This window comes from Cyanistes caeruleus, chromosome 2 (assembly GCF_971803275.1).
Source record: "Cyanistes caeruleus chromosome 2, bCyaCae1.hap1.1, whole genome shotgun sequence".
Taxonomy (NCBI): Eukaryota; Metazoa; Chordata; class Aves; order Passeriformes; family Paridae; genus Cyanistes; species Cyanistes caeruleus.
In genome coordinates this window covers 29,464,184-29,492,135 of record NC_141702.1, presented here as the reverse complement: position 1 = coordinate 29,492,135, position 27,952 = coordinate 29,464,184, and the positions used below count along the sequence as shown (strand labels likewise).

Here is a 27,952-nt window from a genome sequence, read left to right as displayed (position 1 = left end):
GCAGGCGGGAGGAGACACCGACTGACGGGCATCGAGGGGAGCTGCGGAAAATCGCAGCCTTATTTACAACTTCTTACTTCGGCCGAGGTAGGAAAAAAAGCCAAAACCCAAAGCGAAGCAGAAACGAAGGGAGCGGCTCTCCGCCGCTGCGAGGGGTAAGTGCTCGGGCACGGACCCGCCCGCCTACCCCAGCCCTGCCTGTCGGCCGGCGCTGTCCCGGGGAAGATGTCCCGGCCACCGGCCCAAGTTGTCGCCCGCAGGGGAGAGAAGCAGCTCCCCGTCGCCACCCGAGTCCCCGTCCCCGCCGGCCGAGCCCGGCGCCGCCCCCGAGGGCACCGAGCGCGGAGCTCCCGGAGCCGCCGCCCCCTCCCCGCGGCTCCCGGGGCCGGCAGCCGGAGCGGGGCGGGGCGGGAGCCCCCCCGGCCCCCGCCCGCGGGGACCCTCCCTCCCTCCCGCCCGCCCTCCCCTCCCCGCCCCCGCTCACCGCCAGAGCCGCCCGGGGAAGCGGAGGAGAAGGAGCGTCTCCCCAGAGCCCCCCGCCGAGCCCCGGTCCGGCGATGCTGAGGGTGAAGCGGGAGGAGGAAGAGGAGGAGGAAGGGCGGCCGCTCGCGGAATAGAGGCGCGGCGGGAGCGGGGCCGGCAGCTGCCCCGCCGGGCTGCCGCAGGCACCGCGGGGCTCCCCGACCCGCCCGGCCGGCGGCCCCCGCGCCCGCGGGAGGGAGGGAGCGCCCGGCGCCCGCCCCGGCCGCCGCCGCCGCCCGGGCGCCCCGCGGAGCCGCGCGGTGGGGCAGCCCCGCCGCGCCCGTCTATGGGGCGGCGCTGAGCGGCGGCGCGGCGGGAGGGCGCCGGGGGCAGCATGAAGTCCCTGCTCTTCAGCCGCTTCCTCCTGCTACTGCCCTGGGTGCTCATCGTCATCATCGTGCTGGACATCGACAGCAGCCGGGCGCCGCTGCCCGCGCTGTCCCCCCGCGGCGGGGCCGAGGGCGGTAGCGGCGGGGCGCGGCCGCCCGCCCCGCGGCGGCGGCCCGAGGCCGCGCTGCCCACCATCTATGCCATCACGCCCACCTACAGCCGCCCGGTGCAGAAGGCCGAGCTCACCCGCCTGGCCAACACCTTCCGGCAGGTGTCGCGGCTCCACTGGATCCTGGTGGAGGACGCGGCGGCGCGCAGCGAGCTGGTGACCCGCTTCGTGGCGGGCGCCGGGCTGCCCTGCACGCACCTGCACGTCCCCACGCCGCGCCGCTACAAGCGCCCGGGGCTGCCCCGCGCCACCGAGCAGCGCAACGCCGGCCTGGCCTGGCTGCGGCAGCGGCACCAGCACCTGCCGCCCCCGCAGCCCGGGGTGCTCTTCTTCGCCGACGACGACAACACCTACAGCCTGGAGCTGTTCCAGGAGGTGCGTGCGGGACAGGGGGGCGCGCTCGGCCGCCACGCTCCGCCGCTCCCCGAGCAGCCCCATCCCCGCTCCCCGCTTCTCCCCTCTGGCTGCTGCCGCTCCCCCTCCTCAGGCTCCCGCTCGGGGCTGTGCCCCATCCCCGCTCTGCGGCGCGCTCGGTGCCCTTTGAGTCCAGCCCGGAGACCTTGCAGCGCTCGTCCCTCACCGGGCTCCCCGCAGCTGCCTCTGTGTGAGCACCGCTCTCTTGATTCCAAGTTTCTTCTCCCTCCTTTCCATACTCCCCCAACTTTTCGCTGCTCTTTTCTCACTTTGTTGCCGAGCGAGGCAAGTTTAAGGTTTGTATAAGGGGTTCTACGTTTTTGTTTAAAACTGGGTTGAAAAGTGCTCTTTGGTTTGTTTTTTTTAGGCTGCATTCCTCTCCCTGTAGGGCAAACTCGCATCAGGAGTCGCCATCCTTCACATCTTTTTACTTGGAGCTAATGAATTAAGCCAGAGCCGGCTTCTTCACGTGGAGTTGCCTTTTTGAAGCCTTTGCTCTTAAAAGCAGCAAATCGCTTGTGTAACCACTGAACGCCCTTTCAGGAGTCTCTTTTGTGAAGGGACCTCTTTTTGCCTTCATTGCCTTCCCTTGGTGAAGGGCTTTGTTTCATTTCGGTGGGAACTGGCAAGCGCTCGGGGCAGAGGGTATCCAGCTTTCTTTCTGGGTTCCCCCTGGCAGGAAGGAGGGTGTTTAATGAGTGGACATAAAACAGGAGAAGGAAGATCATGTGCATCTTCTGTGACAGCTAGGAGAGTGACCTTGGCAGGGAAATGAGGGAGGGAAACGGGAAAGTTTCCCTGCCTGGCAGGCAGCACAGGGCTTCAGACGTGCTGCGGTCTGTGTGTTGTGCCGGTGGACAGAGCTGTAGTTGGAGGTGAGCACCCATCCCCTGCCGCTGGCTGCCGAGCTCTGCTCTTCCTCGCGTGCTTTACAGTCAGTCACTGAAGGGAAACGTGATATGCAGAAATGTGAATCACATGCAATTCCCTAGAGAAAGCTGGTTTAGAAACGCTCAGGTTCGTAGTGTTTAGGTTCGTAATGCATCCCTCTCCATTTCCACTGTGTGGGCAGGTGCAGGGTCCCCATTCAGTAGGGATGTCCTACTTCTTTTGCCCCATTCAGCATTGAAGCTGCTAATTTAAAGACCTTTGCCTAGAGGCTAAACCTTTGTTGCAATTGATTTTTTAAAATTCTCGTAGCTGTGCTCAGTGCATTATAATGCAGAGTAATTTCACATACCCGTCTTTGATGTTATGGGCGTGCTCACGTGTATTTGTAGAAATAAGCCTAATTTGACTGAATCTTAGGGAGTCTGACAATGGAAACAGAAAATACACACATAATGCCAAAATACTTTGGCAATGAGTAATGTGGGACAGGAGATATTTGGAGAAATACCTCCTGTGTGTTTGTGGGGGAATTTTTTTGGTTTTTGGTGTTGAGTACCAGTATTAGGGACAAGCTGAAGGAACAGTATTGGCTGGCATTTTTCCTGAAAGCTCCACAGCTATTGGAAAAGGAGTCTGGTCACATTTATTCTTTTAAAATTTCTATCATTATTCTACTAATTGCTGTAAATTATGAAACAAAGGTACAAATTACCTCTCTAATTAGCTAGGAAATTCAGGAAAGTGATGGGATAAAGCTGTCTGAAGGGTTAACCTTGAAAATTGCAAACAGAACAGGCAACCTGTGTTTCCTCTTGCTAACAAGAGTCGTAACCTCCAGCAGGAGCTTCTGCAACCCTAAGGCTTCCCTTTCCCCTGTGTTCAGCTGCTGGGAAGGAGCTGTTTGCTCTGAGCCTTGTGTTTGCAGGCAGACAGGCATGCATGAGTGAGTTTTCCCTGAGAAATGGGAAGCTTGGAAAGCTCAGTTACAGGAGCAGAGAAGGAGCTTTTGCTTCAGTTGCCTCTGCAAGTTCCTGTGGCTGTTTTTTGGGGTCACTAAGGAGCTGTTGGCAGGGGCTCTGGGATGCCACTGGTAGTAACACAAGGAATGCTTTGCCGACCTGGCAAAGTTAGCGGAAATCCATTGGCAGGCTTTGCCAAGGGGACGTGCCTTTACGTGTGGGAGGTTACATTTGGAGAGAGCCAGGAGCCCGATTTTTCAGTCGAGGCACTGCTAGAGGGCTGGTTGCTTTTTGACTTGATAAAAGAAAAATCTGTGTATTCATGGATTCTGGCTTGACAGCTCTGTGGTTAATCCTGATCCCTCCTTGAGGAATTGATTGATTTATGAGCGTAAATTATACTTGTCTTCTCCAAGCATGAAGAGCACAGCTTCAGAATGCATTGTTTGCAGATGAAACCTGGTAGTAATTCCTGCTATGAAAATGGTGGTAACTATACCTGAGAGGGAGCTTTTCCAGTTTGTTGCCCTGCCAGGAACAATTCTCCAGACCAGCAGCTGCTTTCCCAAAAGAGGGCTGACAAACTGTAGTCTGCTCACTAGGAGGGGGCAGTTTAAAAGTAGGAGACTGAGACAGGAGCTCTGAATTCTCATCCTAGCACCATCCTGTGCTGGCTGTGTGACTTTCAGTGTGTCACTGACACGGGGACAGGCATGTGTAGGCCCCACTGTGCCAGCAGCACCGTGTGCAGGCAGCTGTGTACATTTGCTGGTTTATGAAGCAGCAGGTCTGTCCTCTTTGTAGTGGATTGCTGCTGAGCCAAAGCTGGTTTCAGTAGCAGCAGCGAGGCTTCGGGGAGATGGGAACCAAGGCTAGTTAGGAGTGTAAAGCCAGCATGAGAGGAACATTTGTGTTAGGGATGTGTTTTACTCAGAGGTCAAACAAGCAGGACTGTGGAGCAGAAGGTGAACAAGGGAGCTGCATGTATGAGGGATTGTGTTTAAGGCAGCTCTTTGCTGCGGCTTTCCCTGGTGTCCTGACAGGAGATGGAGCCTTTTGACAAAGCAAGAGCAGCAAAGGCTTTATTGTGAATTGTAGTGTATAAACCAAGAGGCCATGATCCAAAAGGAGCATGCTTTGACATGGAATGCCATGGGATGCTTCTGAGAGCTTTTGATGAAGAAATTCTAATCTCTGTCCAAAGTACTTCTGCCTGGTGCTTATAAGAATGAGTACTTTATATTTGATGTGGAGTCAGCTGGGCCCAGTAGACCTAGGCTAAGTGTGTTTCATGAAAATCAGGGAAAAAAAAACCCAGTTTACAGTAGTCGGGAAAATGTCACCTTCTGTAGTAAATCTGGAACCCTTGGGTGCTGTTTATAATTATCTTTTTTTTTTTTTTCTTAAGACCTAGGATGGAATGTGGATGGATAGGTCACTTCTGACTGGTGAAAACTATGCTCTCAAAGTCAAACTGGGCAGGGTCTAAACAGTTTTACTTGTCCTTTCTAGAACAAGGTGGAGACCCTGGTTTGTCTTCCTGCTGCTACAGCATTGGCTCAGGTTAGCATTTTGTAAAGAAAGGTTCACCTTCCATGGAAAGGCTGCAGGGAAGGAACCAACCTATTCAATGAGTACTACTCTTTAGAGTAGTAAAAGGGGCTGCAGCAATGATGAAGAAATATTTCCAGTAGAGGTGTGGCTTTTAAGTTATTCCCAACTCTTTCTGCTTGAGAGTGTAGTGGTGGTCAGGTGAAAAACCATGTTTTTCTTTAATGCCTGTGATTCTGGCATATTGTATTTTGTAATTTATAATTTTGGGACCCAGAACTCAGAAATAATTTATGTGTTTTCTGCTCAGGCATGATCTGTTCATCTGGAGGTGTCCTTGTGCATCTCTCCATCAAAAACAAGTCTGCTTTCCGAAAATACCTGTTATGTTAAAAGTCAGCTTGCATTCATAAAAAAGCCACTAAGAGGACTGAAATCCCAACTATTATATTTAAGATGTTTTACAAATGTTTCTACATGACTCACCATAGCTTCTATTTTTTACCACAGGCTGTTCATTTTGGAGTGACTCTTATAGTTTCTGGTGCATTTGTGCTTCATCTTATTCCTGAATGCAAGTTATTGTAATATTGTGACTGATGCCTAGCAACTGCTGATTTCACATTTTTAAACTTCCAGAGGAAAAATAAACTTAGGTAATACTGGCATTCCACCTTCACAGAGAGATTTTAAAAACAGGATTAACCTAAGCGTGGAAACTGAAGATGGACAGCTAAGTTCCATTTCCCTTAACTCTTCACATAATTCCTGTGTTTCTGTGTCTCAGGTGTTTTCTCTGCTCTTTTCACATTTTGGGTAGTTGGCCAAAGGCCATCACTTCCATGGTCCATGTTTTGGATATGTATGCAAATTGGAGGAGTGAGTGTTGGAGATCCACTCTGCTGTTGATTGTGCAGACTGTCCTGAACCCTCTGTAGGTGAGGGGTGAGCATCATGAGGAATACAAGAGTAGTGAAGGTCTTCAGTACCTGTCTGAAAGTGAGCTTGCTGAATTCAGAAACACACAGAGTTTTAGAGGTTCCTGTCTAGGTTATTTCTGCCACTTTTGCTTGTGTTTTGTTCAGACACCTAAACTAGATATATTTGAGATATATTTGATATATTGAAATTAAAATGCTCGTATCTAGGACCATGTTCTCCCTCCCTGCCACCCCAGGTCATCGTGTCCAGAATTTCACAGCAATGTTTGCTGGGTGCCTAGAGCATGCAAGTGTGGCACATTGCACTGCCTTGTCTGAGTGCAAGGAGAGGATTTACAGGCTGGGTCTCAGAGAAATCCATGCTCTAAGGTGTGATGTGGGGACAGCCTTGTAGCGTGGAATTCAGAATAGTTCACAGCCCTAATTGTCATTTCTAAGGGGTAAAGAAACCCAACCCAAACTCCAGTAGCTCAGCAGTTAGTCCATTGCCCACTGAGTTGTGGACCAGAATCCAAATTGCTGTAGCAGTTGCCTGCACAAGAGTGCCCTGAATATGATGGCAGAGTTGAAGATGGAAGGGAGGAATGAGAGGACAGAGCTCATCCTGCTCTCCCTAAGTTGGATTAGTCTTTACAGGCAGCTCAAGATTCAAAAAGCCACAGATTCAGACTGCAAGAATTTTCTTGTGTCCCTGCCCTCTCCTATCAAAAGGTATGTATGAAGGTGGCAGATATTCTAATGGCTTTTAACAGCCATTTCAATAGCCTAAAAAAAGAATTCCTTGTTATTAAAAATAGAACAGAAATACTTGCAGGCATTGCATGTCACACAGGCTTCAGTTTTCCTGTGATCATCTTTGTAGAATATTTTGAGGGGAACTCAAAAAATGTGTTATAGGAGAGGTGAATATTTACTATTTATTCCAGCTTTGACTAGGGAAGGGTTAGTGTTTGCTCAATAACACATAACTGTCCTAATCCTTATACAACGTATTAAGATAATTTCTGTGTTATTTTTAATGGATATATTTATGCAAATGATTTAAAAGTGGTATAAGTGAATATCTTTATTTTTGAAAATGTGAAAATCTTTTGTTGAATCTCTTGGAGCTGGTTGGTAAAATTAGATTTTTATAATAGTCTTAAAAATAACATTCAGTAGTCTAGACAGAATTAAATATTATCTGGCAGTCATTGGTTATTTTCTTCAGAATAAAAAGTGATCCAAATATGACTTAGCAGTGCATTAAATACCTTTCTAGTATATAAATGATTTAGGAGTACATGACAGATTTTAAATGCACACTGACATTTTTCTTCCACATAGACACGTAATACCTATGCTAAAGAGGCTGGATTAGAAAAGACTGTCAGAGAATGAAGTAGCTTAAAAACGAGAGAAAACAGTGACCAAAAAAAATAAAAAAAGGCTATTTGAAACAGGTTTATGCTTTGTTACAAAGTACCAAGTACTCTCTGTCTCTTCACTGTCAGCAGCAGCCTTACCTGTGAAACTGATACTGTTACTGTGGAATTAATTACACGGGGTCAGCAGCCCTTCAGCGGTACACTGAACACAACCCAGTAGAATGATAGGGAGTAGAATGAGACAACTAGTAAATAGAAGGGCCCAGAAGTAAAATGAGTAGCAAATGTTTTGGAAGTTGTCCCAGTGCACAGAAATTGGCTGCTAACTGCTTTAGTTAAATTTGGTACAGTTTTCTTCTGCAGGGAAGCAATATTGACATTTGTGCCCAAGGATGGTGGTATTATTTAGAAACATTAATCATTGTACCTTATATATAAAATGTTGTGGAGAAAAGGGGGAATTGATCTATCCTCCTTCTGCAATGTAGATTATATACAAATCAGCAAAGGATGTTTAAGGCAGATGCTTGGAAAGAAAGCTTTCTGTCAGGGAGGATGGTGAAGCAAACCACCTGTGAGACCTGCAGAGGAGGCTACATCAATGAATGACAATTTTTTTGATTTGTAGATCCCTTCTGCAAGTGTTCCCATGGAGAATACCCTTCACAGTCAAATTTGCCCACAACAAACTTGCCTTTTGAAATTCCTAACCCCTAAGTATCCCAAAGTCCCTGAACCACGAAAGCCACTGGCACAGGTTCTTTATGCCTCGGTGCCTCCTTTGAAATGATGGTAAGTGGGGGCAGGAGCTCTGTCCAAAGGCTCAGTAAACAGGCACAGCATTGCTGCTCAGCTCTCTGGCTGAGTCGTAGTGCTCTCACATAAGTTTTGTTGAAGCAGAATTTGGCTTTAAATGGCCTGTGAGTAATGCAGAGAGCTGTGTGAGAAGTGACAGGGAACCTGGCTGTGCTGATGCTTTAACCCATAAAATTTTGTCCTGAGGAAACGTTGTAGTGAAGGAGCTCTAGGTCCTGCCTTTGGTAATAATAAATTGGAATTTGGCATAGAAATCTGCTGGAGTATCACTGGGATGGGCAGGGGTGTGGGGTAGGATGGTGAGCTTGGATGTGAACCTGTAGCCTGAAAAGCACAGATCACAAAGAAAAAGGCTTACAAGGTGTGGCAGCAGGTTTGCCCTAGCAGAGGGCTTTGAATTCTAAACAGAAACACATTGACATGAAACTGCAAAAACACCAGGACAGTTGTTCCAGTCTGGAAGCCTTTTCACTGTAGGAAGTACAGCCATGTCTCTTTTTTTTTCTGTCATGTGCCTTCATTCCCCTTGGGCTTTTATAGTTTGTTACTGGCTTGGTATCTTCCCTATCCATCAGTCCAGAACATCCCATTAAGCAGCTTTTCTTGATTGACTAATGAGATACTAAATTTAGCAATGCTTTTATCGCTGTCTTTTATTGCTCAGCTCCATTTCCTGCATTTCACTTGCTATTCTTCAGTGATTACTCTGTTGTTACTGTATTTACTGTTGTATGCCCATCGCCTCACTTCCATTTCTTCAGTCAATTGTTATTCATCTCTCCTGTAATTTCCTTGCCCACTCCTTCCTAATTCTCCTCCCCCTCCTATTTCATTCAGGTATGTTCTACCATCTTCCCCATCCAGCACATCACTCTCCTCTTATGCCCAAGACCCTTTTTCAAAAAGTAAATAGAGGACAAAAGCATTTCTACCTTGAGAGAGCTGTCCAAGCCAGGCAGGATGGTATCTGTCTCTTCTCCTTAACTACACAAGTCTAACTAGGACAGAGCAGATGCTTAACTTGCAGAGACTGAAGTGTAAGTAAGAAGAATACCATTCATGTAAGCTACCAGGATTTAAAATGCTGAGTGCTAACACAGCCTGTGATACTGCTGTCACTACAATGACAGAGAGAAGAATTATTTAGGAAGCTGTTTTTGTAAGTCCTAGGATTTTTGGCAGTTGTTTAACCCATGGCACTAAAGCTATTCAGAATTAACACATTTTTGAATAACTTTTTTGTGTCCCGATGATTAGCAGCATAAAATTCCAGGTGCAAGCTGGCCTTTTAATCCAAATAATAGCTTTTTCTCCATCATCCATAAATACAGCCTTCACATATCGGTATGTTAACTGCAGTAATGCTATTCTCAGAAGATTAAAAGAAATATTCCTACTTTCATCTGCCTAGCATATCCCAAGGCTGTGAGGTATTTCAGAATTAGCATAAATACTGGTCTAGATGTGCTCTTTCAGCTTTTACTTAAAGGAATTGCTGTATTCTTGACACCTGCTTATTTCATTCTTCAAAAATGTAACCTGTGAGAATAAAGTCACCCAAGGACAGAAAGTAGGAGCTCTGTAAGGGGTTACTTGCTTCTAATGTGTGGTGGCTTTACTGACATAAGTCACAGACACTGAGGTTGACCCAAGATTATTAAAAATTTAAAATTTCTTGGTTCATTTCATGCTGGTTTTATGAGGTTGGTGAGATACTTTTCATTGACAAGGTTTTCCAACACACTGTGTGTTGTAGAGTATTAGTGCAAATCCATCTGGTTCTGCCAGTATAGCTGCTGAGACCACTATTGACCCAGTTTAGAAGTCCTGTGTAACCTGGCTCATTTTGCAGTACAGGTACCCAAACCTTTACTGTGCACACAGGCAGGGCATGGGTGCACTGTGCTCTGACCACGCTCTTGCAGCCAGAGTGTGCCTGCCCTTGTCTTGTGGCATTTTGAGTTTGGGCACAGGCAGTTGGCACAGGATGGCTATAGTACTGCAATTCTGAACTTTAGTAATTCGTTCAGGCATCCACACCCTCCAGGAGGTATTAATGGCACCATGTCTCTTTATCCTGTGGTATTTACTGGTGTAGCACTGTTGGGTGAATGTAGCTTGATGGTGTTGTGTAGATATGCACAGCAGGATGATTCCCCGTGTCCATGTCTGGTATGTTTGGATGTTAATAAAAATATGCTGTTAGCAAAATAAGCAAAAGAGATGTGTCATTAAAACCAGAGCTAAAAGATCTTCATGAGGAGGTTTGGCCGATGTCCATATCCAAATGGTTAATTGTTAACTCTGCATTTCCTATACGGAGAAGTGGGAGATATTTGAAAGTTAAACTTAAGCAGAGAGAACAGTTGCAGGTAAAGATGTTTATCAACAACCTCAGAAAGATTCATGGCAGTCTCTCTTTGGCAATTAACCAGGCAATGGCTTGGACAGAATCCTTATCACAAGAATTCCCTATATTGCCAGCTGAATGTATACCCTGCTCTTATGTGCTATGGGCTGCTGACCCTGAGTGAGATGTTCCAGCTGCAACAGTTATTAGAGTGGGAGAGAGGATTCTTTGATAAATAAATCTGAAGATACACAACTAATTGGGAGAGAAGGTGCATGTCTCTCTTCCATGTGTGCCTACATTTTTGTGGATTTTTAAATACGTATTTTATACTTTCTCTGTGTTAAAGTTCTATGAATCTGCTAATGTTTCTAGCTTAGAAATGTGAGCCATGCTGACGTGATGTCTTTGTTTTTTCTGGTACAACTCCTGCGAGTCTTGATGATATGCATGATAAATCTTTCACCTTGGCAGAGAGAGAGGGAAGTGTTTAATATTTAACCAAGGTTGTCTTTTATTTCAGCATCCATCGATAGGGGACTGCAGTTACAAATATGTAAAACTGTGTTTGTTTTTGCTGAGAGGAGTGCTTGGAAGGAAAAAGGGGTAACTTTTCCCCAAGGAGTAAGTTTCAATTACAACAAAAGACAAGACTGTTTTTAGAATAGATCAAATTAAGCCCACATTGCACTAAAATAGTTTAATACTTTGTTTAAAACGAACCATATTTAAAGCACAGTGGCTTTTGAACCAGTGTGGTTAAGTTGTACAAGTTGCTGTGTCGGTGCACTTGCTTGCTCAAGTTCTCACACCAGACTGATTTTCCCATGGGGAGCAGTGTGTCAAGGTTTGTGTCATATTATCTCCTGCTTACTGAAGAAAATGGACCACTGAACCAGTTATCTGAAGTCACTGAATCAGACTCAAAATTTTTACAGTTAGAAAAGACCTCCAAGATCGAGTCCAGCCTTTCTTTGAACAGCACATCAATTAAACCATAGCACTAGGTGCCATATTCAGACTATTGAACACTTCCAGGGATGGTCACTTCATCACTTCTCTGAGCAGCCCATTCCAATGTCTGACAAGCCTTTCAGTGAGGAACAACCTGAACCTTCTCTGGCACAGCCCAAGGCTGTTTCCTAATGTTACCTGGGAGAAGAGGCTGAGCCCCGCCTGGCTCCACCCTGCTTTCAGACGATTGTAGAGTGATGAGGTCCCTTCTGAGCCTCCTCTCCCCCAGGCTAAACACCCCCAGCTCCCTCAGCTGCTCCTTATAGGACTCACTTTCTAGCCCCTTCACCAGTTTTGCTGCCCTTCTCTGGACACGCCCCAGCACTTCAATGCCCTTCTTGAAGTGACTCCCAGTCATGGATACTTCTTTGCTACAGTCGATTTTTCATACCTATGGCTTCTTCTATGCTAGATAAGGATCACATTTCCAGATTTGCATTTACATTTAGTTAATTTACACCACTGGGGAAAGCTGCTGGTCATAATAAGCATCCTGCCTGGCCTGCTTTCTGTCCTCAGAAATTTAGAGAGCTTTTAAAGGGAAAATACAGAAGTTAAAAAGACTTAGCCCTAGCAATCTTTTTTCACAAATCCTTAATAGAGCTGAGCTGCATCTCAGGTCTGCTTCAGGTAGGAAAGAGTTGTGTGTCATAATTTCCTCTACTCAATGCATTTTTAACAAGTCCCAAACAAATGTTCTTGTGAAATGTGTATTAATCATTATTATAATATTTTCTCTCTCTGGGATTTTACAGTATCTCAGCAATCTGTAGACATAAGCCCACTGCCAGAATGCTGTAGTCTTGCAGATAGAAAAGACCTATGCCTTCGAAAACCCAAACAAACAAGAAAAAAAACCCCACGTTTTTTCACAGCTTTAAGAACTCTTGGCATAAAAGACATTATGAATAGGGTATTTAAAGTAGAATTGAGATGCCTATGGACTAAAGAGCTGGAGATTTCACAGAAAATGAGTGTGCACACACAGCTCTTGGGCTGCAATCTGTAAGCTAGAATTGCTATGAGCTCCTGGTCTTGCTGTTTGACGTGGGTTTCCAGGAGCACTCCCAGAAAAGCAGTGACGCTGTGCCTGCCTCTTGCAGATGCGGACGACGCGCAAGGTGTCGGTGTGGCCCGTGGGCCTGGTGGGAGGCCGGCGGTACGAGCGCCCAGTCGTGGAGAACGGCAAGGTCGTCGGCTGGTACACGGGCTGGAGAGCTGACAGGCCCTTTGCTATTGACATGGCAGGTGAGGATCATTTATGATACACGAATTGTTTCCATTTCTCAATTTAAGCAGCTCCTTAAACTTCCGAAGTGCTGGCAGCGTGCAGCCCTTTGGCACTAACTATCTCGGAAGTCTAAGCTTGTACATCTTGTCTAATTAATTTGCCACTTGGTGGTATCTAAACTTGCTTTAATTTGTTTGTATTTTTATGTGGCAGCTTGGCTTTTATGTTGTATGAATTGTCTGTCTGAAACAAGTTAATTGTAAATTAATTCACCCTAGCACTTCTTACAAGGAGTCCCTGCCTGTCATTTTGTCATCAATCTAAACCAGGCAGTATAAATGCAGACCTTCTTAGACCTTATGTTGTAAAATGCTACTTTATCATGAAATTATTCATGTTGCATTGGTTATTCAGAATGACAGTGATAACTATAGATGGATATAGTTTGAAACACTGGGCTTAGGGGAAACATCACTGACAGCTGTCGCCTGGTGGATGAAGGCAGAAAAGCTTCAAAACGGATCTAATCAATCTTCTGCAGTGAAGTTTGCACACCACGCAGCTCTGTCTTGCTGACAGTCCCTGCTTAGACAATCTTTTGAGTATACTCACAACTGCCACATGAATCACCACTGTGCACAGGTCCAATTTCTGATATAGCAGAAGCTGGTTTCCCAGCAAATGATATGGTATTTGCACTTAGACTATCTTCTGTGCTCAGGAGAGAAAAGTAGGAATACAAGGGCAAGGTAGAAATAGACACTTTTTTTATTCTGATACCCCCTATGTTTTGAGAGAGGGAAAAGGACAGTGTACAGTTCTTTCTCATCCTAACGGAGCACTGTTATATTAATTGAAGTTATTGATAAAAATATGTACAGTATTTACAGTCCAACTGTTCAAAAAGAGTAAATAAAGGAGGACTTATGTTTGTTATCACCTCAAAGAAAAAAAGGTTACCAGGTGAATTTTTCTGCACTGTAGAGGCATCTCAACTCAATAGTACAACCTGGCATAAAAATAAGTATTTGGGTGTTCACATAAATGCATTCCTCAGGAGTGAAGCAGGTATTTAATGCCCAGCACTATGCAGCGTGTTGAGGACTGCAGCTGTGCAGTTGTACAGTCCCTGTGGATTTACAGATACATATTGATACTGTACTCTAGAAGGGATTACTGATGGCATTATAAAGGTGAGAGCATGGTTCATAATTCATTAGCAGCAGGCCATTACACAACATCAGCCAAGGGACTCTAACTCAGACATGAAGATATACATGGAAAGTTCTTAAGTTGTTTACCTTGCAGATGCTGGCTGAATCACTGGCATGAGGGAAAGGCAGCTCCATTAGGAGCATTACCTGCTTGTGCTTTGACCAAAGTTATGTAAGGGAGGGTTACAGAGACAAAAATACTCCAAAACTTTTAGAATACAGGAAGTTATTACACAACCACAAACAAAGAGTTACTACTTTGTGAGAGAACTTTTATTAGTCTTCAAAAAAGTACTGAAGAAATTGAACTTGATTTTCAATTTCAGCAAAGAGAGAAATAGATGGAGTGTAGACTGATAAAAAATAATGTGAAATTTGCATCTTCATTCCCTGCAGGAATACAGTGGCACGGCACAAACAGAACAAAACTCCATAGGTGTCTGAGCAGGTGCAGGCTACAGGATGCATGTCAACGTGCAGTTTCCTACCCTTGCCCTTCTCTCCTGACTTCCCAACACACCTCCAGGGACTTGCTACCAAACCTAAGTCCATGCTGTAGTCCATCACTGGCATTTTTCTTTCCATGTTTCCATATACAAGCAAACTTAGGTTATACCAAATACTGCACTTAAGAAAGATCAAGGATCTTTTTTTAAAAATATTGCCATGCAAACAGTATAGATGCATACAGTAATACTGATATGGAGACCTATCAGCTGTCTGCAGTTAATGTTCTGTGCTCATGTCCCAGTGCACTGGTAAGGAGGCTGTTTAGTGAATGATCTTCCACAGTGATTTTCACAAGAATTTGATCATGAGGCTGAGTATGAAGAGAGCGACGGCTTAAAAGGTTCATTGGGATCATTGTTAACTTGTGGCTGTTCAGAGGAAGTACATCTTTGACTTTAAGCATATAAACTTCTTACTCTAGACTAGAAAGCACAAGGCCAAATTCAAATTACTGCAAGTGGAGATAGGTCCTGCTGATTTCATCTGGCTCAGCTCAAACACCCTAGCTGGCCAACCTCCCCAGATTTTTGAAACACACTTGCACACGGCAATCACATTAGTTCAGTTCATTAAACACTGGTTATTTATTTTGAGAAATTTGTGGCTGACACCGCTGTTCTCCAATGCTAAACTGGATTCAGAAAGCAAAGTAGCAGTTTCCTGTGTTGCTTCTTGCCTGACAACCAACACACCATACAAAATAGTTCAGGTATTTCCGAAGTTCTGCTTCAGTTTTTAATCTAGAACATCCAGGAAGCAATGGCATTAACCATGGCAACAAAATCTTTAAACCCTGGCTCAAGTTTAACTGGATGAAGAAAGATAGTTCTTTTTAACAGAAGCCATTGATCTAACACAAGTCAAGGTGTGAATTAACAGAAACAGCTTACTTTGAGAGAAGAACAGATGTTAGATTTGCTATGTCTCCCAGGTATCTTGTCCTCCCACAAATTAATTCCTATCTAGGTGGCTCTTCAGGCAATTAGATTTAATTTACAACCTTGCATTAAATACCAAAAACTCCCCGAAACACCTCTTCACACTCCAGCTATGAAATTGTCTTGTGGCATTTCATGTGAATTTAAGCCAAATACGACCTTGTAGGAATAATGATTAAGTAAAATAACTGTATGCATGTAAGCACTGTTCAGTTATGCTACACTGGAGACAGTAATCCCAGATAAATCCCTGTTTAGTGATAGAATTCAAAACAATAGTGTCTTTTCATCTATTAGCAGAGGATCATTATCTGCTGAGAGAAATAATTAGTGCCAGTCTGGTCAAAACCCGAGCTGTCTCTTCTATTATTGACACCAAAATGATACATCTGATAAAATTGACTTAAAGTTGTCACTAGAAAGTGGTTTTCTCTCAAGTCCATCTTACAAAATGCCATACATGTGAAAATAAAGCAGAGCTGAAGAACTAGAGAGCCAGGAGATAAGTCTCCTTGAATTATTTTATCTCTAAGTTGCTGCTTTATTGGATTCTTTTAATAAACAAAGACTGCATGGACCCTGACCACGGAAACAAACCTCAGACCAGTCAGTGCACTGTACATGTCCTTGTCACCTGCAACACTCAATTTATAATTTTATAATTATATATATATATATATTTTATATTATATATAATTTATAATTTTGAATTTTGACAGTACCCTCAAATGACAATTTGCAACAGCATGGTAGCAAGGGCATGTGTCACATGCAGGGGCCAGGGCCCACTTGAACATCTGTGTGTAGGAGAAATCCACCCTCTGAACTCAATGCAATTTTCTCAGCAGACGAGCAAGCCTTGCAAGAAGAGAAATTATGAGAAATCAATGTATTTCTCATAATCTGAGAAATATTATAGATATTTCTGGCTATGAGTCCAGGGAGCCACACTGACATGGCAGAGATAAACAGTGGAAAATCTGCGTCTCTTCTGCTTAGAATGGGATTCTTACTGTGCACTAAAATCTAGGACACTAATTTTGGTGTTTACTTAATTTTCTTCTTTATGCATGGGCAGCTTGAATCTTAAATGTATTTAAAAAGAAAGAGCAGCTTACACAGCTGATCAGTGTTCCAAAAATGCCTTCCCATGCAAAAGAAATTTTTTTTTGTGCCCAAAATTATTAAAGCCCAGTTGCATCCAAAATTTATAGTTTGTTTTATTTGAGGAAAAAAGGCCGACAAAACCTAACCAAAACCACTAAACTGAAGCAGACCATTCTGTTCATCAGTACTAAATCTCCGGTTCCCTGTCAAGGTGTAACAAGCTGGCTGTACACACTCTCTGTAGCTGAGGGAGTTTAAACTCTCACCCTCTGCTCTTCCCAAATGATTACACTTGGCTACCAAGATCACCAGGATAGTGCCCACCTTGTGATCCAGCATGGCCACGCTACAAGCAGCTACTTGTGGAGCAGAAGCAAGACAGCAGTGCAGGGTGTAGCAGACACCTATTCTCTACCCCAGGCAGGACAGGATGTATGAAAGCTACGTAAAAGATATAATGTATAAATGTTTTTTGTGTCCATCAGTGAACTGGGACCTCAGATTGCATCCAACCAGTCTTCATCAGGGTCCAACTCCTTATTGAAAACAAAACAAACCTTCTGGTGTGTTCCTTCGCTTTCCTATAAGCAAGAGCATGATAAAGTGGTTTCAGTGTGCCCTTCTTTACATGTGATGCAGTAATTACTTCCTTATATTTTCCTCTCCAAAAGGCTCCTGTAAAAGTCAAAGACACTTTCAAGGAAAACATAGTAGCAAGACACTTCTACTAAAATAAAAGAGTCAGAATTACATTAAGTTATAGAAAGTTATGCTCAGTTTTAAACTGATAGAATTTTAATACTGGCTTTAGAATTCTTGGAGTTTTCCAGAACTGATGTCAAAACTGTTACTACTTGTGTCATAAAGGGACAGCTGGAACCACTCTGAACTGATGAAGACTTCCTTGGTAGGCTTGGCAATCAGACAAAAGGAGTTAGTTACAACTGTAATTTTTTTTTTACAAGTCTATCAGAGTTTTTGAGTCATAGTTAAAGAAGCATATATATGACTGAGCACTGCTGAAGGAAATGGGAGAGTTCTATAAACAAAGGCAAATTACAGATTCATGGGACCTCCTTCAGAGAGGGTGAGTTTGCTCAAACCAGTGATTTCTCAGTTTGCAGTCTCCCTTCAAAGAACCTGATACATGTTAGTCGAGAAAAGAATTGCAGAGAGGTGTGTACACTGAATAAATCCTTTGAGCTGTGCTGTGCCAGGCTCAGACCAGCTGAGACTGCCTGGCACACCACTGGTGCTAAAAGTTATTCCCAAGGCAGAGCATTAGTATGACTTGTCTTTCCTCAACAGGGATGTTAAAAATCTACAGGCTAATCTAAATATCACAGTTGTAACATATTTTAACCATTTTTCCCAACTCTCAATTTGAGGTGTGGAACGGTTTGTACAGTATAAATTTCATACATTCTATTTTACTTACAATTGAATTTCATTTCTTAATTAAAAGTAGAAAGGAAGAATAACCGAAGATTTTAGCAATACCTGATTTTTCAGGCAAGAAAGCATATATTACCTACATGATGGGAAATAGATTAAACATGTTGAAAATACAGTGCAATTAAAAAAAATCTGATTGTATCTTAAGGGCAAAACAAAACAGAACAGTACAATGTAGGATGCACAAACCTACCAAATACTGTCTATCCATATAATTAAATTTATACATTTTCAGAAAGAACATAGGAGACTTCAAGGCATAAGTATAGCCGCACAAGAATGTAAGGCCTAAAGGTTTTTCTCAACCTTTTTCCCTGTCTCACTCTCTCCAAGGATTTGCTGTAAGTCTTCAAGTGATCCTGTCGCATCCCAAAGCCGTATTCAAGCGTCGTGGTTCTCAACCAGGAATGCAAGAATCTGATTTTCTGAAACAGATAACAACAGTGGAGGAACTGGAGCCAAAAGCAAACAACTGCACAAAGGTACCTATGGCTGCACTTTGTGAAAAGTTTTTGTGTCATCTCTGTAGATGACTTTACTAAAACACATGGTATTTTTTAGGTTCTTGTATGGCACACCCGAACAGAGAAAGTGAATCTAGCTAATGAGCCAAAGTACCACCTGGACACAGTCAATATTGAGGTATGACGTGGGGGGACAGCCCCACGGCAAGAGCAGGACAACGGACGCACCAGCGCACGTTCCAGTTCGGACAGCTAAAATCATCTGCTTCTGCCTGAGACCTGACAGACTTCTGTGGAAACAAAAGGAAGCTTTCAGAGACTCTAATAAGCAAATCAAGTGGGTGTGCTTTGTTCTAACTTGTCTGCATGCATTTCTGAACTCTCAGCTTAATAAACTGACACTTACCTTTGTTTTAACGCTGTTTCCACATAGAGAAACAAGGCTGCAATGGAGTATTTTCAAAATCATAATTTATGTATATACTTTTTGTATTTATCCAGCTTAATGGTGTAATTATAAACTGATTTTAACTCACAAACTGTTGGTCTAAATATCTGTATAAATGGATCCTCCAAACTGAACATGTTTTACTTCATTAAAAGTAGCGGTCAAATAGGTCATACAATAATGAAATAAAAAACCCACAATCATTTACGGATTTATCCTTTTAATATAGGGAAATAACATTTTATCATTACGAGGCACCATAAAATGTAAACACAATCACTGTCATAAACCTGGATCTCTCTGCAAGACAAAATATATCTGTTCACACTGAGTTACCTTGAATGCATATTGTGCTGTCAGTTCTCAGCTTTAACACGGTGTGCCTGCCTCCTGAGCCAGGCCGGAGACTTGACCACAGGAAATTCAAATGCATCAAATGCTCATCTTTAAAAGAATAAGCTATTGATTTGTAGAACTACAGTAACATCCAGGTTTATCTTTCTTTCAATAACCACATTCCCTGTTATGCACACCATAACAACATCACAGTGAAATGTATGATGAAACAAAATTTGTTTGATACACTAGAAAACATTGCTCAGTGATACATTTACATTCTATTTATATATGATTAAACATTTGTTCATACAGTACCTTCTACAGGATTACTGGGTAATTTTGGGGGGTTGGGGTTCATATTTTTGGATATTACTAACATGATAGCTACATCCCTTATATGCAAACATTTGATCTAGAATTTTGAGGGAAAAAATCAGTATGTGGTTAAGCAGCTTCTTAATATGATCTATGAAATCATATGCATTGTATGAAAATGCTTCCAATGATGTATAAATATATTCTTGATCTGCTTTTCACTACATCAAATTTAAATCAATATAGACCACACCACGGTCAGTCAGTTATATTCTTAATCTGAACAGCTGGGGAAAAAGAAAAAGAATATATATGTACATGGAAGGAACAGCAAAAGTAAATGTATTTGAACAAGGAATGTTAGGTGGCTGTTCTGGGAAAGATTTCTATTGCAACTTTCATTTCCACAGTTGTGTGCTGAGAGTCTGGCCAGAGGAGCTTCCAGTCCATCCTGCGGCTGTGCTGGGGGGCTGGCCGAAGCCCATCACATTGCTGGAACTGCTGAGGTTCATTCCAGCCATTTGCTGATTCATCTGCAAAGCACACACACACACACCAGCCTGGTTAGCACTGCCACTGCAACACAAGCCAAAAACAGTCCTGCCTCCAATTAGCCACACAGTTACAAGTACATTTCCCTAAAAATATTTCTCATTAAATAAAAATATTGTCTCCATCTATGTTTCTAAGCTTTTCCTCACACCACCATCTTTTCTAGAGCCTTCATCCACCAACATACATCAACTGCTTGGCTGCATCACTTGGTGTAGATGTCACAAGAGAATTGACAGCGTGTGAAGGAGGTGGCCAGTGTAGCTGGTTGGTATAAGTTTGCTTTCACATTTTCAAGGCTAAGAAACAAAATTGTAGGAACTGCAATAAAGAAACACCAAAGCCAGTAATATCTCTTGTCTGCACTTGCAGCTCCAGATTTATTTTTTTTCCCAGCAATATTTCTTTGGAGACTTCATAATCTTGACTACACCAGTTTTTACAGAAATTGTCCGCTTAGGTGACAATCAACAAAGAATGAGGTGGATTTATAAACTTGAGTATTATCTAACCATCCTTGCTAAACAATCTACTCAAGATACTGTAATTCCTTAAAAAATGAGTAAAATAATCCACATTAAATTAAATTCACATGAATTTAACATCTAGTTAAAGGTGAGAAAGTATTCAAGATTCAGCACATTCACTCCAGGGTTGCTGCAAAACTATTTGTAGTCTTTACAAATATCAAGTCACCGTAATTTTAAGTTCTCAATGTCAAAATGACTTTGAGAGAAATGAGCATTTGAAGCAATTAATAATCAGAGGCAATGAATAGAGATGTTGGATAAGTAACATTTGATTCAACCTAAAGCTAGTACTAGGTAAAGTCAGAGTTCATTTAAACATGAGCGAACAATACCAGGTTGCAAAATGAAACTGAAACACTGGTGAAAAATTTAAGTAAATTGCAAACTAGTATTTCAGGGTAAAATTAAATTCTGTGTGCTTTCACACAGAACTGTGTATCTGCAGAAAACAACCCACCACTGAACCTGGAAATATAAAAAAAGCTGATGAAAACATGCTTTATCCAGTGGTACTTCTCTTCTGGAGTACAATTCTTAAGCAGCAGACTATATAAAACACATTAGTCTGGTAAAGCAAGCTCTCCCCTTTCAACTAGAGTCAGAGTTTAGATCAGAGTTCTGCAGACTGTGGAATGTCATCATACTGACATCTGATGTGCAAGGGGTACAGGAACATGTGAAGAGTTTGTTCCAGGAGCCAACTTTTAACATGTCATTGATAAGAGGCAAGATTTTAATTTCAAAGCTGACATGGGTCTTTTTAAAGCTAGCTACCTAGGAAAAGACTACCACCAGTATATCCACAGCTTTTTTTGATCTGACATTTTGAAATTCTCACCTTTAAGAATTACTTTTCAAGGCAGAATGATAGCCTGTATTTTCAAACAGGGGCTGTTTTATCCATGTAGGAAATGCAGTTTACCTTCATAAATGTTCACAACGTAAGACACAGCAGAACAGTAAAAATTTGTATCATCTAATTTAAGTAAATCACTAAGGTTCTCTTCCTGCATTACTAAGTAAGCAGCATGGAATTATTATGTTATCATAAGGCAAACAATAGTATGAAAAAAATAGTTGCTATCATGCATGCTGAACTCCAAGGGACTAATTTAGCTCTGATCCCTCTGCCTTACCCTGCCCCAATAAACGCTCAAATACCCAATTTCAAGATATTTCCCTGGAAAATGTACAAATACAGTACTACACGTACATTAAGCCTTCTAGAGAACCTTTTAAACATGTTTAAAAAATAGGATGGAAATGCTACAGATAAATAATAGATGCACATAAGCAAATTATCTACAGGCAAATATTAAGAGCACAAAGCACTTCACATTCCACCAAAAATTATCTTGAAATCTGTGAATGAAAGTATTCATTGTTAGTGGCTCAAGCAGTTAAAGTCCGCTTTTAGTTAGAAGGCTGTGTTTATGTTTCAGAACTTTGTGACTCTAGCTCAGCCAAGCTTTTTACCTGGCTGGCTCTGATGACAGGATGAGAAGAGTTGTGGAAGCAGAGACCTGAGTTTGGTCATACTTGTCAAAATTGTTCTCTGCTTTCATAGTAATCTTTCATTGAACTATTCACTGATTTGTAAACATGTGCCTCTGAACAGTTCACAGTCCAGTATCTTTAGCTTGGCTACACTTGACCTTCCTCCTACAGCCACACATTTTGTATCTGAAAAGCATCATTTTTTCTAAAGCACTCTTGTCTGGGAATGGCCAGTCTTTACCTGAGAAAGGTTCCATTGAGCTTGTTGGTTTTGTTGCAATCCATACTTATTTTGTGGTGGTGTGACCATCTGTCCCACCATTCCACCTTGAGGTCCAACGACAGTTTGAGGAAGTCCCATCACACCAGCTGGTGCAGTACCAGTAAATCCATTGGGCATTCCCACTCCTACCATCATGCCCGTGCTTTGTCCCATGACTGGCACTGATTGTCCCATCATGTTTCCCATCATCCCAGTTGCTGCTGGCACAGGAACTCCCATGGGTGGGAAGCCTTGAAATTGAGTTGAAGGTTGTGTGGTAAATGGCATAGAAGACGACCCCATGAACATACCTGTACCAGAGAAGAGAAAATTTCAGCAGAAGTGTCTTGTGATTTTCCTCCCCCATCCCCTAAGTCAGAAGTGCACCAAATAATTCTAAGGATAACTTTGTCCATCTGTGTGTCAGTGCTGCCAATTTAGCTTCTGATAAAAGCAAAAAATTGCTTTAAAATTCTTAAAGGAAAGGGACTCATCATGAGATTAAATGCCAAGAAATGTTTGGCATCCCTGTGGTGATCCAGAATCTTTCAGTTGCTGTATTGGAGGTCTTTGTGTTCACACAAACACAGCTAAACCAAAGCTCTGACAGTTCTGTAGGGATCCTGACAGCCTCCTGGCTGCACACTGGAGACTCGGACCCTCACTTGATGAATTACATGGCAGAAGCAGACTACATAGATCTTTCAGTAAATTGTACACTTGATAATTTGAACAGCTATAAATAAATTAAAATCACATACATGTTTTTCTTTAGCACCCATATTACATTTCAGTATTTTTTCTCAGTTTTATAAAAGCTGAACATAAAAACCTTCATCTGAATATAGTTAACAGGTATCCAACCTTAGTTTTATATTTGTAGAAGATAACTTTTCTAGATAAAGATTAAAATAGGACTGCACAGAAACCTTCACAACATTATTTACCCGGAGCATTTTGCTGCTGCATTGTTCCTGTGCCATACAGTGATAAAATGGAGTCTTTGGAGAGCTGTTTCTTCGCTGACTCTTCGGATTTTGCTGTTTGCTCAGTAAATAGATCAAGATCCCCGGCTGCTCCAGACAAGGTGGCAGCTGCTGGTTTAGTGGAAGTGCTCTGGGGAATAAAAGACAAGACAGACTACTGAAAGAAACCAGCAAAAGATGATAAATATTTACTGTACAGCCTTGACCCTCAACTTAATAAAACCTCATTAATTTACAGAAACTAAATTTAAGTGAATGAGAATTTAAAAATATGTGGTATGACTAAAGACAGAAAAAAGCAGTATAGGCAATATGGGACCATCAGACCAGATGAAGGTTACAAAACAAAGAAAACTAAATCCTCAACTGGCTTCAGGGTGTACACATACAAACTATTCATTCCTGTTGTTTCTACATTTTTCATCAGTGAGAAGCATAAATCAAGAGCTGGAATTAGATTATGAAAAATAATTAGGAAATCAATAAGGAGATTAAAATTCACATCTCATTAATCCTTTCATAGGCAGAATAGATTAGAGAAGAGCTAAAACAAAAGATTAAGTGCTTTGAAAAGTAGCTTTGGAGAAAAGGCAAAATTTTGGTTATCTACTTCAAGTAATAAAATTTCTAAAATACATGGTTTATAACTGGCTTAGAGTTCTTTAAGCACGTTTCACTTATTGAGAAAGCATAATTATCTAAAACTTACTGCAATCTACAACTGAAAAACTAAAATACAGACAGGTTGGCAGGCTTTGTGCTGCCCTTGTAATAGAATATTTTGTAAGCAAATTACATCCAGGTGTCTCTCAGAGCTTTTACATTGTTGCTCATACCCATACAGTTCCATATGGGGGCTTTCTCGGGGAATCAGGCAATACATAGGTTCTTGTTATAGTCCTTAAAATACACAACACATCCTGTTACCAGTGGGAACTTTTAATGCAAATCAACTGCATGCACAGTGAAAAAGAGCCAGGACTGCAAATCATACTTAAACTATGGCTTTATTTCAGTCCAGCTAAATGATCCCCAACTGCTTAGCAAATACCTACTGCACCCACAGCTTGTGTGAGCTTCAACTCTTTTCCACACTAAAGGAAAATCTTCCTTGGAATACCACTGTCAATGAAAAGGTAACCAGGTCTGTCTGTTGAGATCCAATACCCAAATTTATCAGACAGACAAGAGGACACCACAAAATACACAGATATGGGACACCCCTATAATCTTCCTTAAAGCAACTATCACCAATCTGCTGTTTTTGCTTCTGACTAAGCCCTGAGACTTCCACTATGGTCACACTGGGTTTGTTACAAACACCACAGTATGAATGTGTTTTAAAAGTGTTTATGCACCTTTAAAAAACACATGAAATGTGTGACTTCTGAAACCTCTAGCATAAATAAAGTGATATATATATATATATAGAGTATATAATCTATAATCCATACATAATACATAATATATATAATATATTGCATATATATGATATATATCTAGACTATATAGAGAGAGTATATAATCCATAGTGCCATAGATTAGGGGGGAAAAAACCCAAAACACAGAACAATTCTGTAACCAGCTAATTTTGCCAGAAACCAGCAAGAGAAAGGAGTGCAGATTTATATAGTTGATGGTGAAAATTTTCCAAAACTGCTGGAGAAAGGGAAGAGAAAAAAAACAAAAAATGGAAACTTTCTAGAAAGTGAAAAAACCTGCATCTATACTACACCCAATTTGGGCCAAAGTCAACAGGACTTAGTGGGCAACCAGGAGTGGGCTGACAGACCTACAGAGGGAAAACAAACAGAAAAAGACCTATGAAACCTCTCTGGCCAGTGTACAATTAAATTATCAATTTCTTTCTGTACATAATAAAAAGGCTTCTTCCTTCTCACAATAATTTCTGATTGCAAAGCAAAATTGTTACTTAAGTGGGGAGTAGGAAGCTCTCCCTATTTGAGACAACTCTTTATCAGTGTGACATAACCAGTCTTTAAAAACACCAGAATCAGATTTAACAATACATTCAGGTAAAAGCCTGTCCTGAACAGCAGAACTTGTTTCCTGTGCATACACCCAGGAAGGCCCATTACTGAATTGTTCCCTGCTGACATGGATCTCCCATGGCACCTGCCTAGGCCAGCCCATGTGTGACAGCCGTGCTCAGCAGGCTGCAGGGAGGAGGACACAGGAGCAGTACACAAGGGTAGAGAGAGGGGCTTCCCCTCTGCTGCCTGCAGGCAGCAAGGAAGGGCTTTGTTTTCCTCTAGAAGGCAGAGCTGGAAACCTGCAGGTCTCATGTTATGTTTACAACCTAAGATTAAATGTTCACTTAATATCACTTCATTCAGTTTGGTCTTGGAAGATCCTCAAAGGAGCCGAAGCACCAGACAAGCACTCCCTGAAGTGTTCATCACCTAAATAAATGGAAGGTAATGTAAAATACATGGCAAGAAAACAGCAGGTGGCATCCAAGTAAAAAAACAACCAACACTGACATGACTTTTGTATCTCTAACATTGTCACACTGCCCAGGACCTCTGTAAAAACACACCTGGCATTCATATAATAATTTTCCTTCACATGGTATTCTTTGTCATTATGCTCAACCTAAATGTCCATCAGGTGCTTAAGGATCATACTGATAAGTTTCATGACATTACTGACATAATGATATTAGTGCAACAGAATTTTTCCTACAAATTTAAGAAGAGGTGGCAACAGAGGAAATGGAAGAGGGAAGTGGACAGTGGGACACATGGAGAGAAGGACTACAGGAGAGAAAAAAACACATGTACATTTTCCTGCTACCTGCACATCTCTGGCTGGTATCTAGGAAAGCAGGGATGGCCTGTATAAAAGGCAGGCCTCTACTGTTTTCCATTTGTATAGTGATAAATAATGGCCCCACACAACAGTTTCAATTTCTCCCTCCTGACTGAAAGAGCTACCTGCATAGAGAAAATACAGCCTAGCACATAATTATTCTTATGCAAGCAAGGTACTAAGTACATTATTAAGGTCTTAAATTCTGTATGCAATGCTTACTCTTTTTATCTTTGCACTGTAAATGGACTTGATGTTTATTTCAACTCCTGGTTTTGATTTTGCATATTTTTAGACATCTATCCAGTTCCATTAAAAATAATCAACTATTATTTCCTGGTAATAACTCATGAGGAAATGAGCACTCAACTATATTTAGTTCACAAAGAAAGACACTAAGAAATCTCATCTGTTCTCTTGCTTTTAGGAATTATCAGCAACCTCTGAAAAAGTCAGATTAAGATTTTTATCACTTTCTCACATTATATCCAAGAACATAATTAACCTTACAATAAGATTAAAAATTCAACTTTATTTTTTGATGCATGTCCAGTACTCACAACAGGCAATACAGCATTTCCTTTGCAATTATCCTTGTCTAGGCTTGAAAATATTTATTTTCCCTGCAGTCCCACTTCTAATTCCTTCTTCAGATTACCCGTCTCTAGAACTCAAAATATATTTCTGTTCCTCTAGACTCTGCTCAGCTAACTCCTTCTGATTCTGCAGTATGATGCCGGCTTTTCCTCTGTGCTCCACCTAAGGCATTTAAAGTACCAAAGAGTAAAATCATGGATTCATAAATGGTTTGGATTGGAAGGGATCTTAAAAATCATCAAGTTCCAACCCCTGACATGGGCAGGTCGCCTTTCACCATGTCAGGTTGCTCAGAGTCCTATCCAATCTCAGCTTGAACATTGCCAAGGATGAGGGCATCCACAGCTTCTCTGGTCAACCTGTTCCAGAGTCTCACCACCCAAACAGTAAAGAACTTTCTCCTAATATTTAATCTTAATTAAATCCTAATATTTAACCTACCTTTGTTTAATTGGAAGCCATTTTCCCTTGTCCTGTCACTAGACTCCCTGAAAAAGAGTCCCTCCCCATCTTTCCTGCAGTCCACCTTCAAATATTGAAAGGTCACTATAAGGTGTCTCCAGAGCCTTCTCTCTTCTCCAGGTTGAACGACCCCAACTGTCTCAGCCTCACTTCACAGGATCAGTGCTCCATCCCTCTGAACATCTTTGTTCCCTCTGGACTGCTCCAACAGGTCCATGTCCTTCCTACATTGGGAGCCCCAGAGCTGGATGCAGCCCTGCAGGTGGAGGTTTTATGAGAGTGGAGCAGAGTCAGGAAATCAGTTCCCTTGACCTGCTGGTCACAATTCTCCTGATGCAGCCCAGGATACTGCTGCGTTTCCAGGCTGACAGTGCACATTGCCGCTTATATTCAGATCTGCATCCACCAGCACCCCCAAGTCCTTCAGTGAAGGGCAGCTCTCAACCCACTTATTGCCCAGCCTGTAGTCACTTTTGGAATTGCTCTAACTCCATTTGAAGGAATGAAACTCTTGCTTTCACATACCTGAAGACAGGAATAAAATAAACCTAAGGAGAAGCTACAAACATTTCAACTGATGATATTGGAATAGGACTATATAACTCTCCAGTAAGACCTTGCTTAAATAATACTCATGAGAAAGCAAACTTCTGGAACAATGCATTTTTACATAAAATCTGAGGACTTTGACAAATTAATGCCACCAAAACCAATTAATAAGTTGAAGCTTGTCTGCCAATCTATGGCAACCGTACTAGGTACACAGACCTGACACCTCAGGGAAAAATGAGAATTTATGAACATCTCTTTACTTAAAATCTGCCACCAAAGCTTTTCAGATATGAATCATGAAAAACATACATCATACTACACACTACAAAATATACTT

At 42.3% G+C, this 27,952-nt stretch overlaps 2 protein-coding genes across 5 annotated transcripts in view; one reads left to right on the top strand and one right to left on the bottom strand.

Moving 5' to 3' along the window:
- Positions 1-787: 787 nt before the first annotated feature.
- Positions 788-18,894, top strand: B3GAT2 (beta-1,3-glucuronyltransferase 2). The gene is made up of 4 exons (XM_023922684.2): positions 788-1,396; positions 12,428-12,572; positions 18,113-18,261; positions 18,341-18,894. The coding sequence occupies exons 1-4, from the start codon at positions 857-859 to the stop codon at positions 18,425-18,427; spliced, it is 921 nt and encodes a 306-aa protein (XP_023778452.2). The 5' UTR covers positions 788-856; the 3' UTR covers positions 18,428-18,894.
- Positions 18,895-27,952, bottom strand: part of SMAP1 (small ArfGAP 1) — an 89,070-nt gene continuing 80,012 nt past the window's right edge. For all 4 annotated transcript variants that reach the window (XM_086876215.1, XM_086876216.1, XM_086876217.1 and 1 more), the window contains 3 exons: positions 23,134-23,302; positions 22,166-22,497; positions 18,895-19,878 (listed from right to left, as the gene is read on the bottom strand). In XM_086876215.1, coding sequence (XP_086732341.1) covers positions 19,744-19,878; positions 22,166-22,497; positions 23,134-23,302 — 636 coding nt within the window. In that variant the 3' untranslated portion in view covers positions 18,895-19,743. The remainder of the gene's footprint in view (positions 19,879-22,165; positions 22,498-23,133; positions 23,303-27,952) is intronic.

Bases quoted from the DNA above. Each gene is read 5' to 3' on its own strand.
- B3GAT2 (XM_023922684.2), top strand. From the start codon at position 857: ATGAAGTCCCTGCTCTTCAGCCGCTTCCTCCTGCTACTGCCCTGGGTG. The intron at 1,397-12,427 runs GTGCGTGCGGGA...TGCCTCTTGCAG, and splicing joins GCCTGGAGCTGTTCCAGGAG to ATGCGGACGACGCGCAAGGT. The intron at 18,262-18,340 runs GTACCTATGGCT...GGTATTTTTTAG, and splicing joins AAGCAAACAACTGCACAAAG to GTTCTTGTATGGCACACCCG.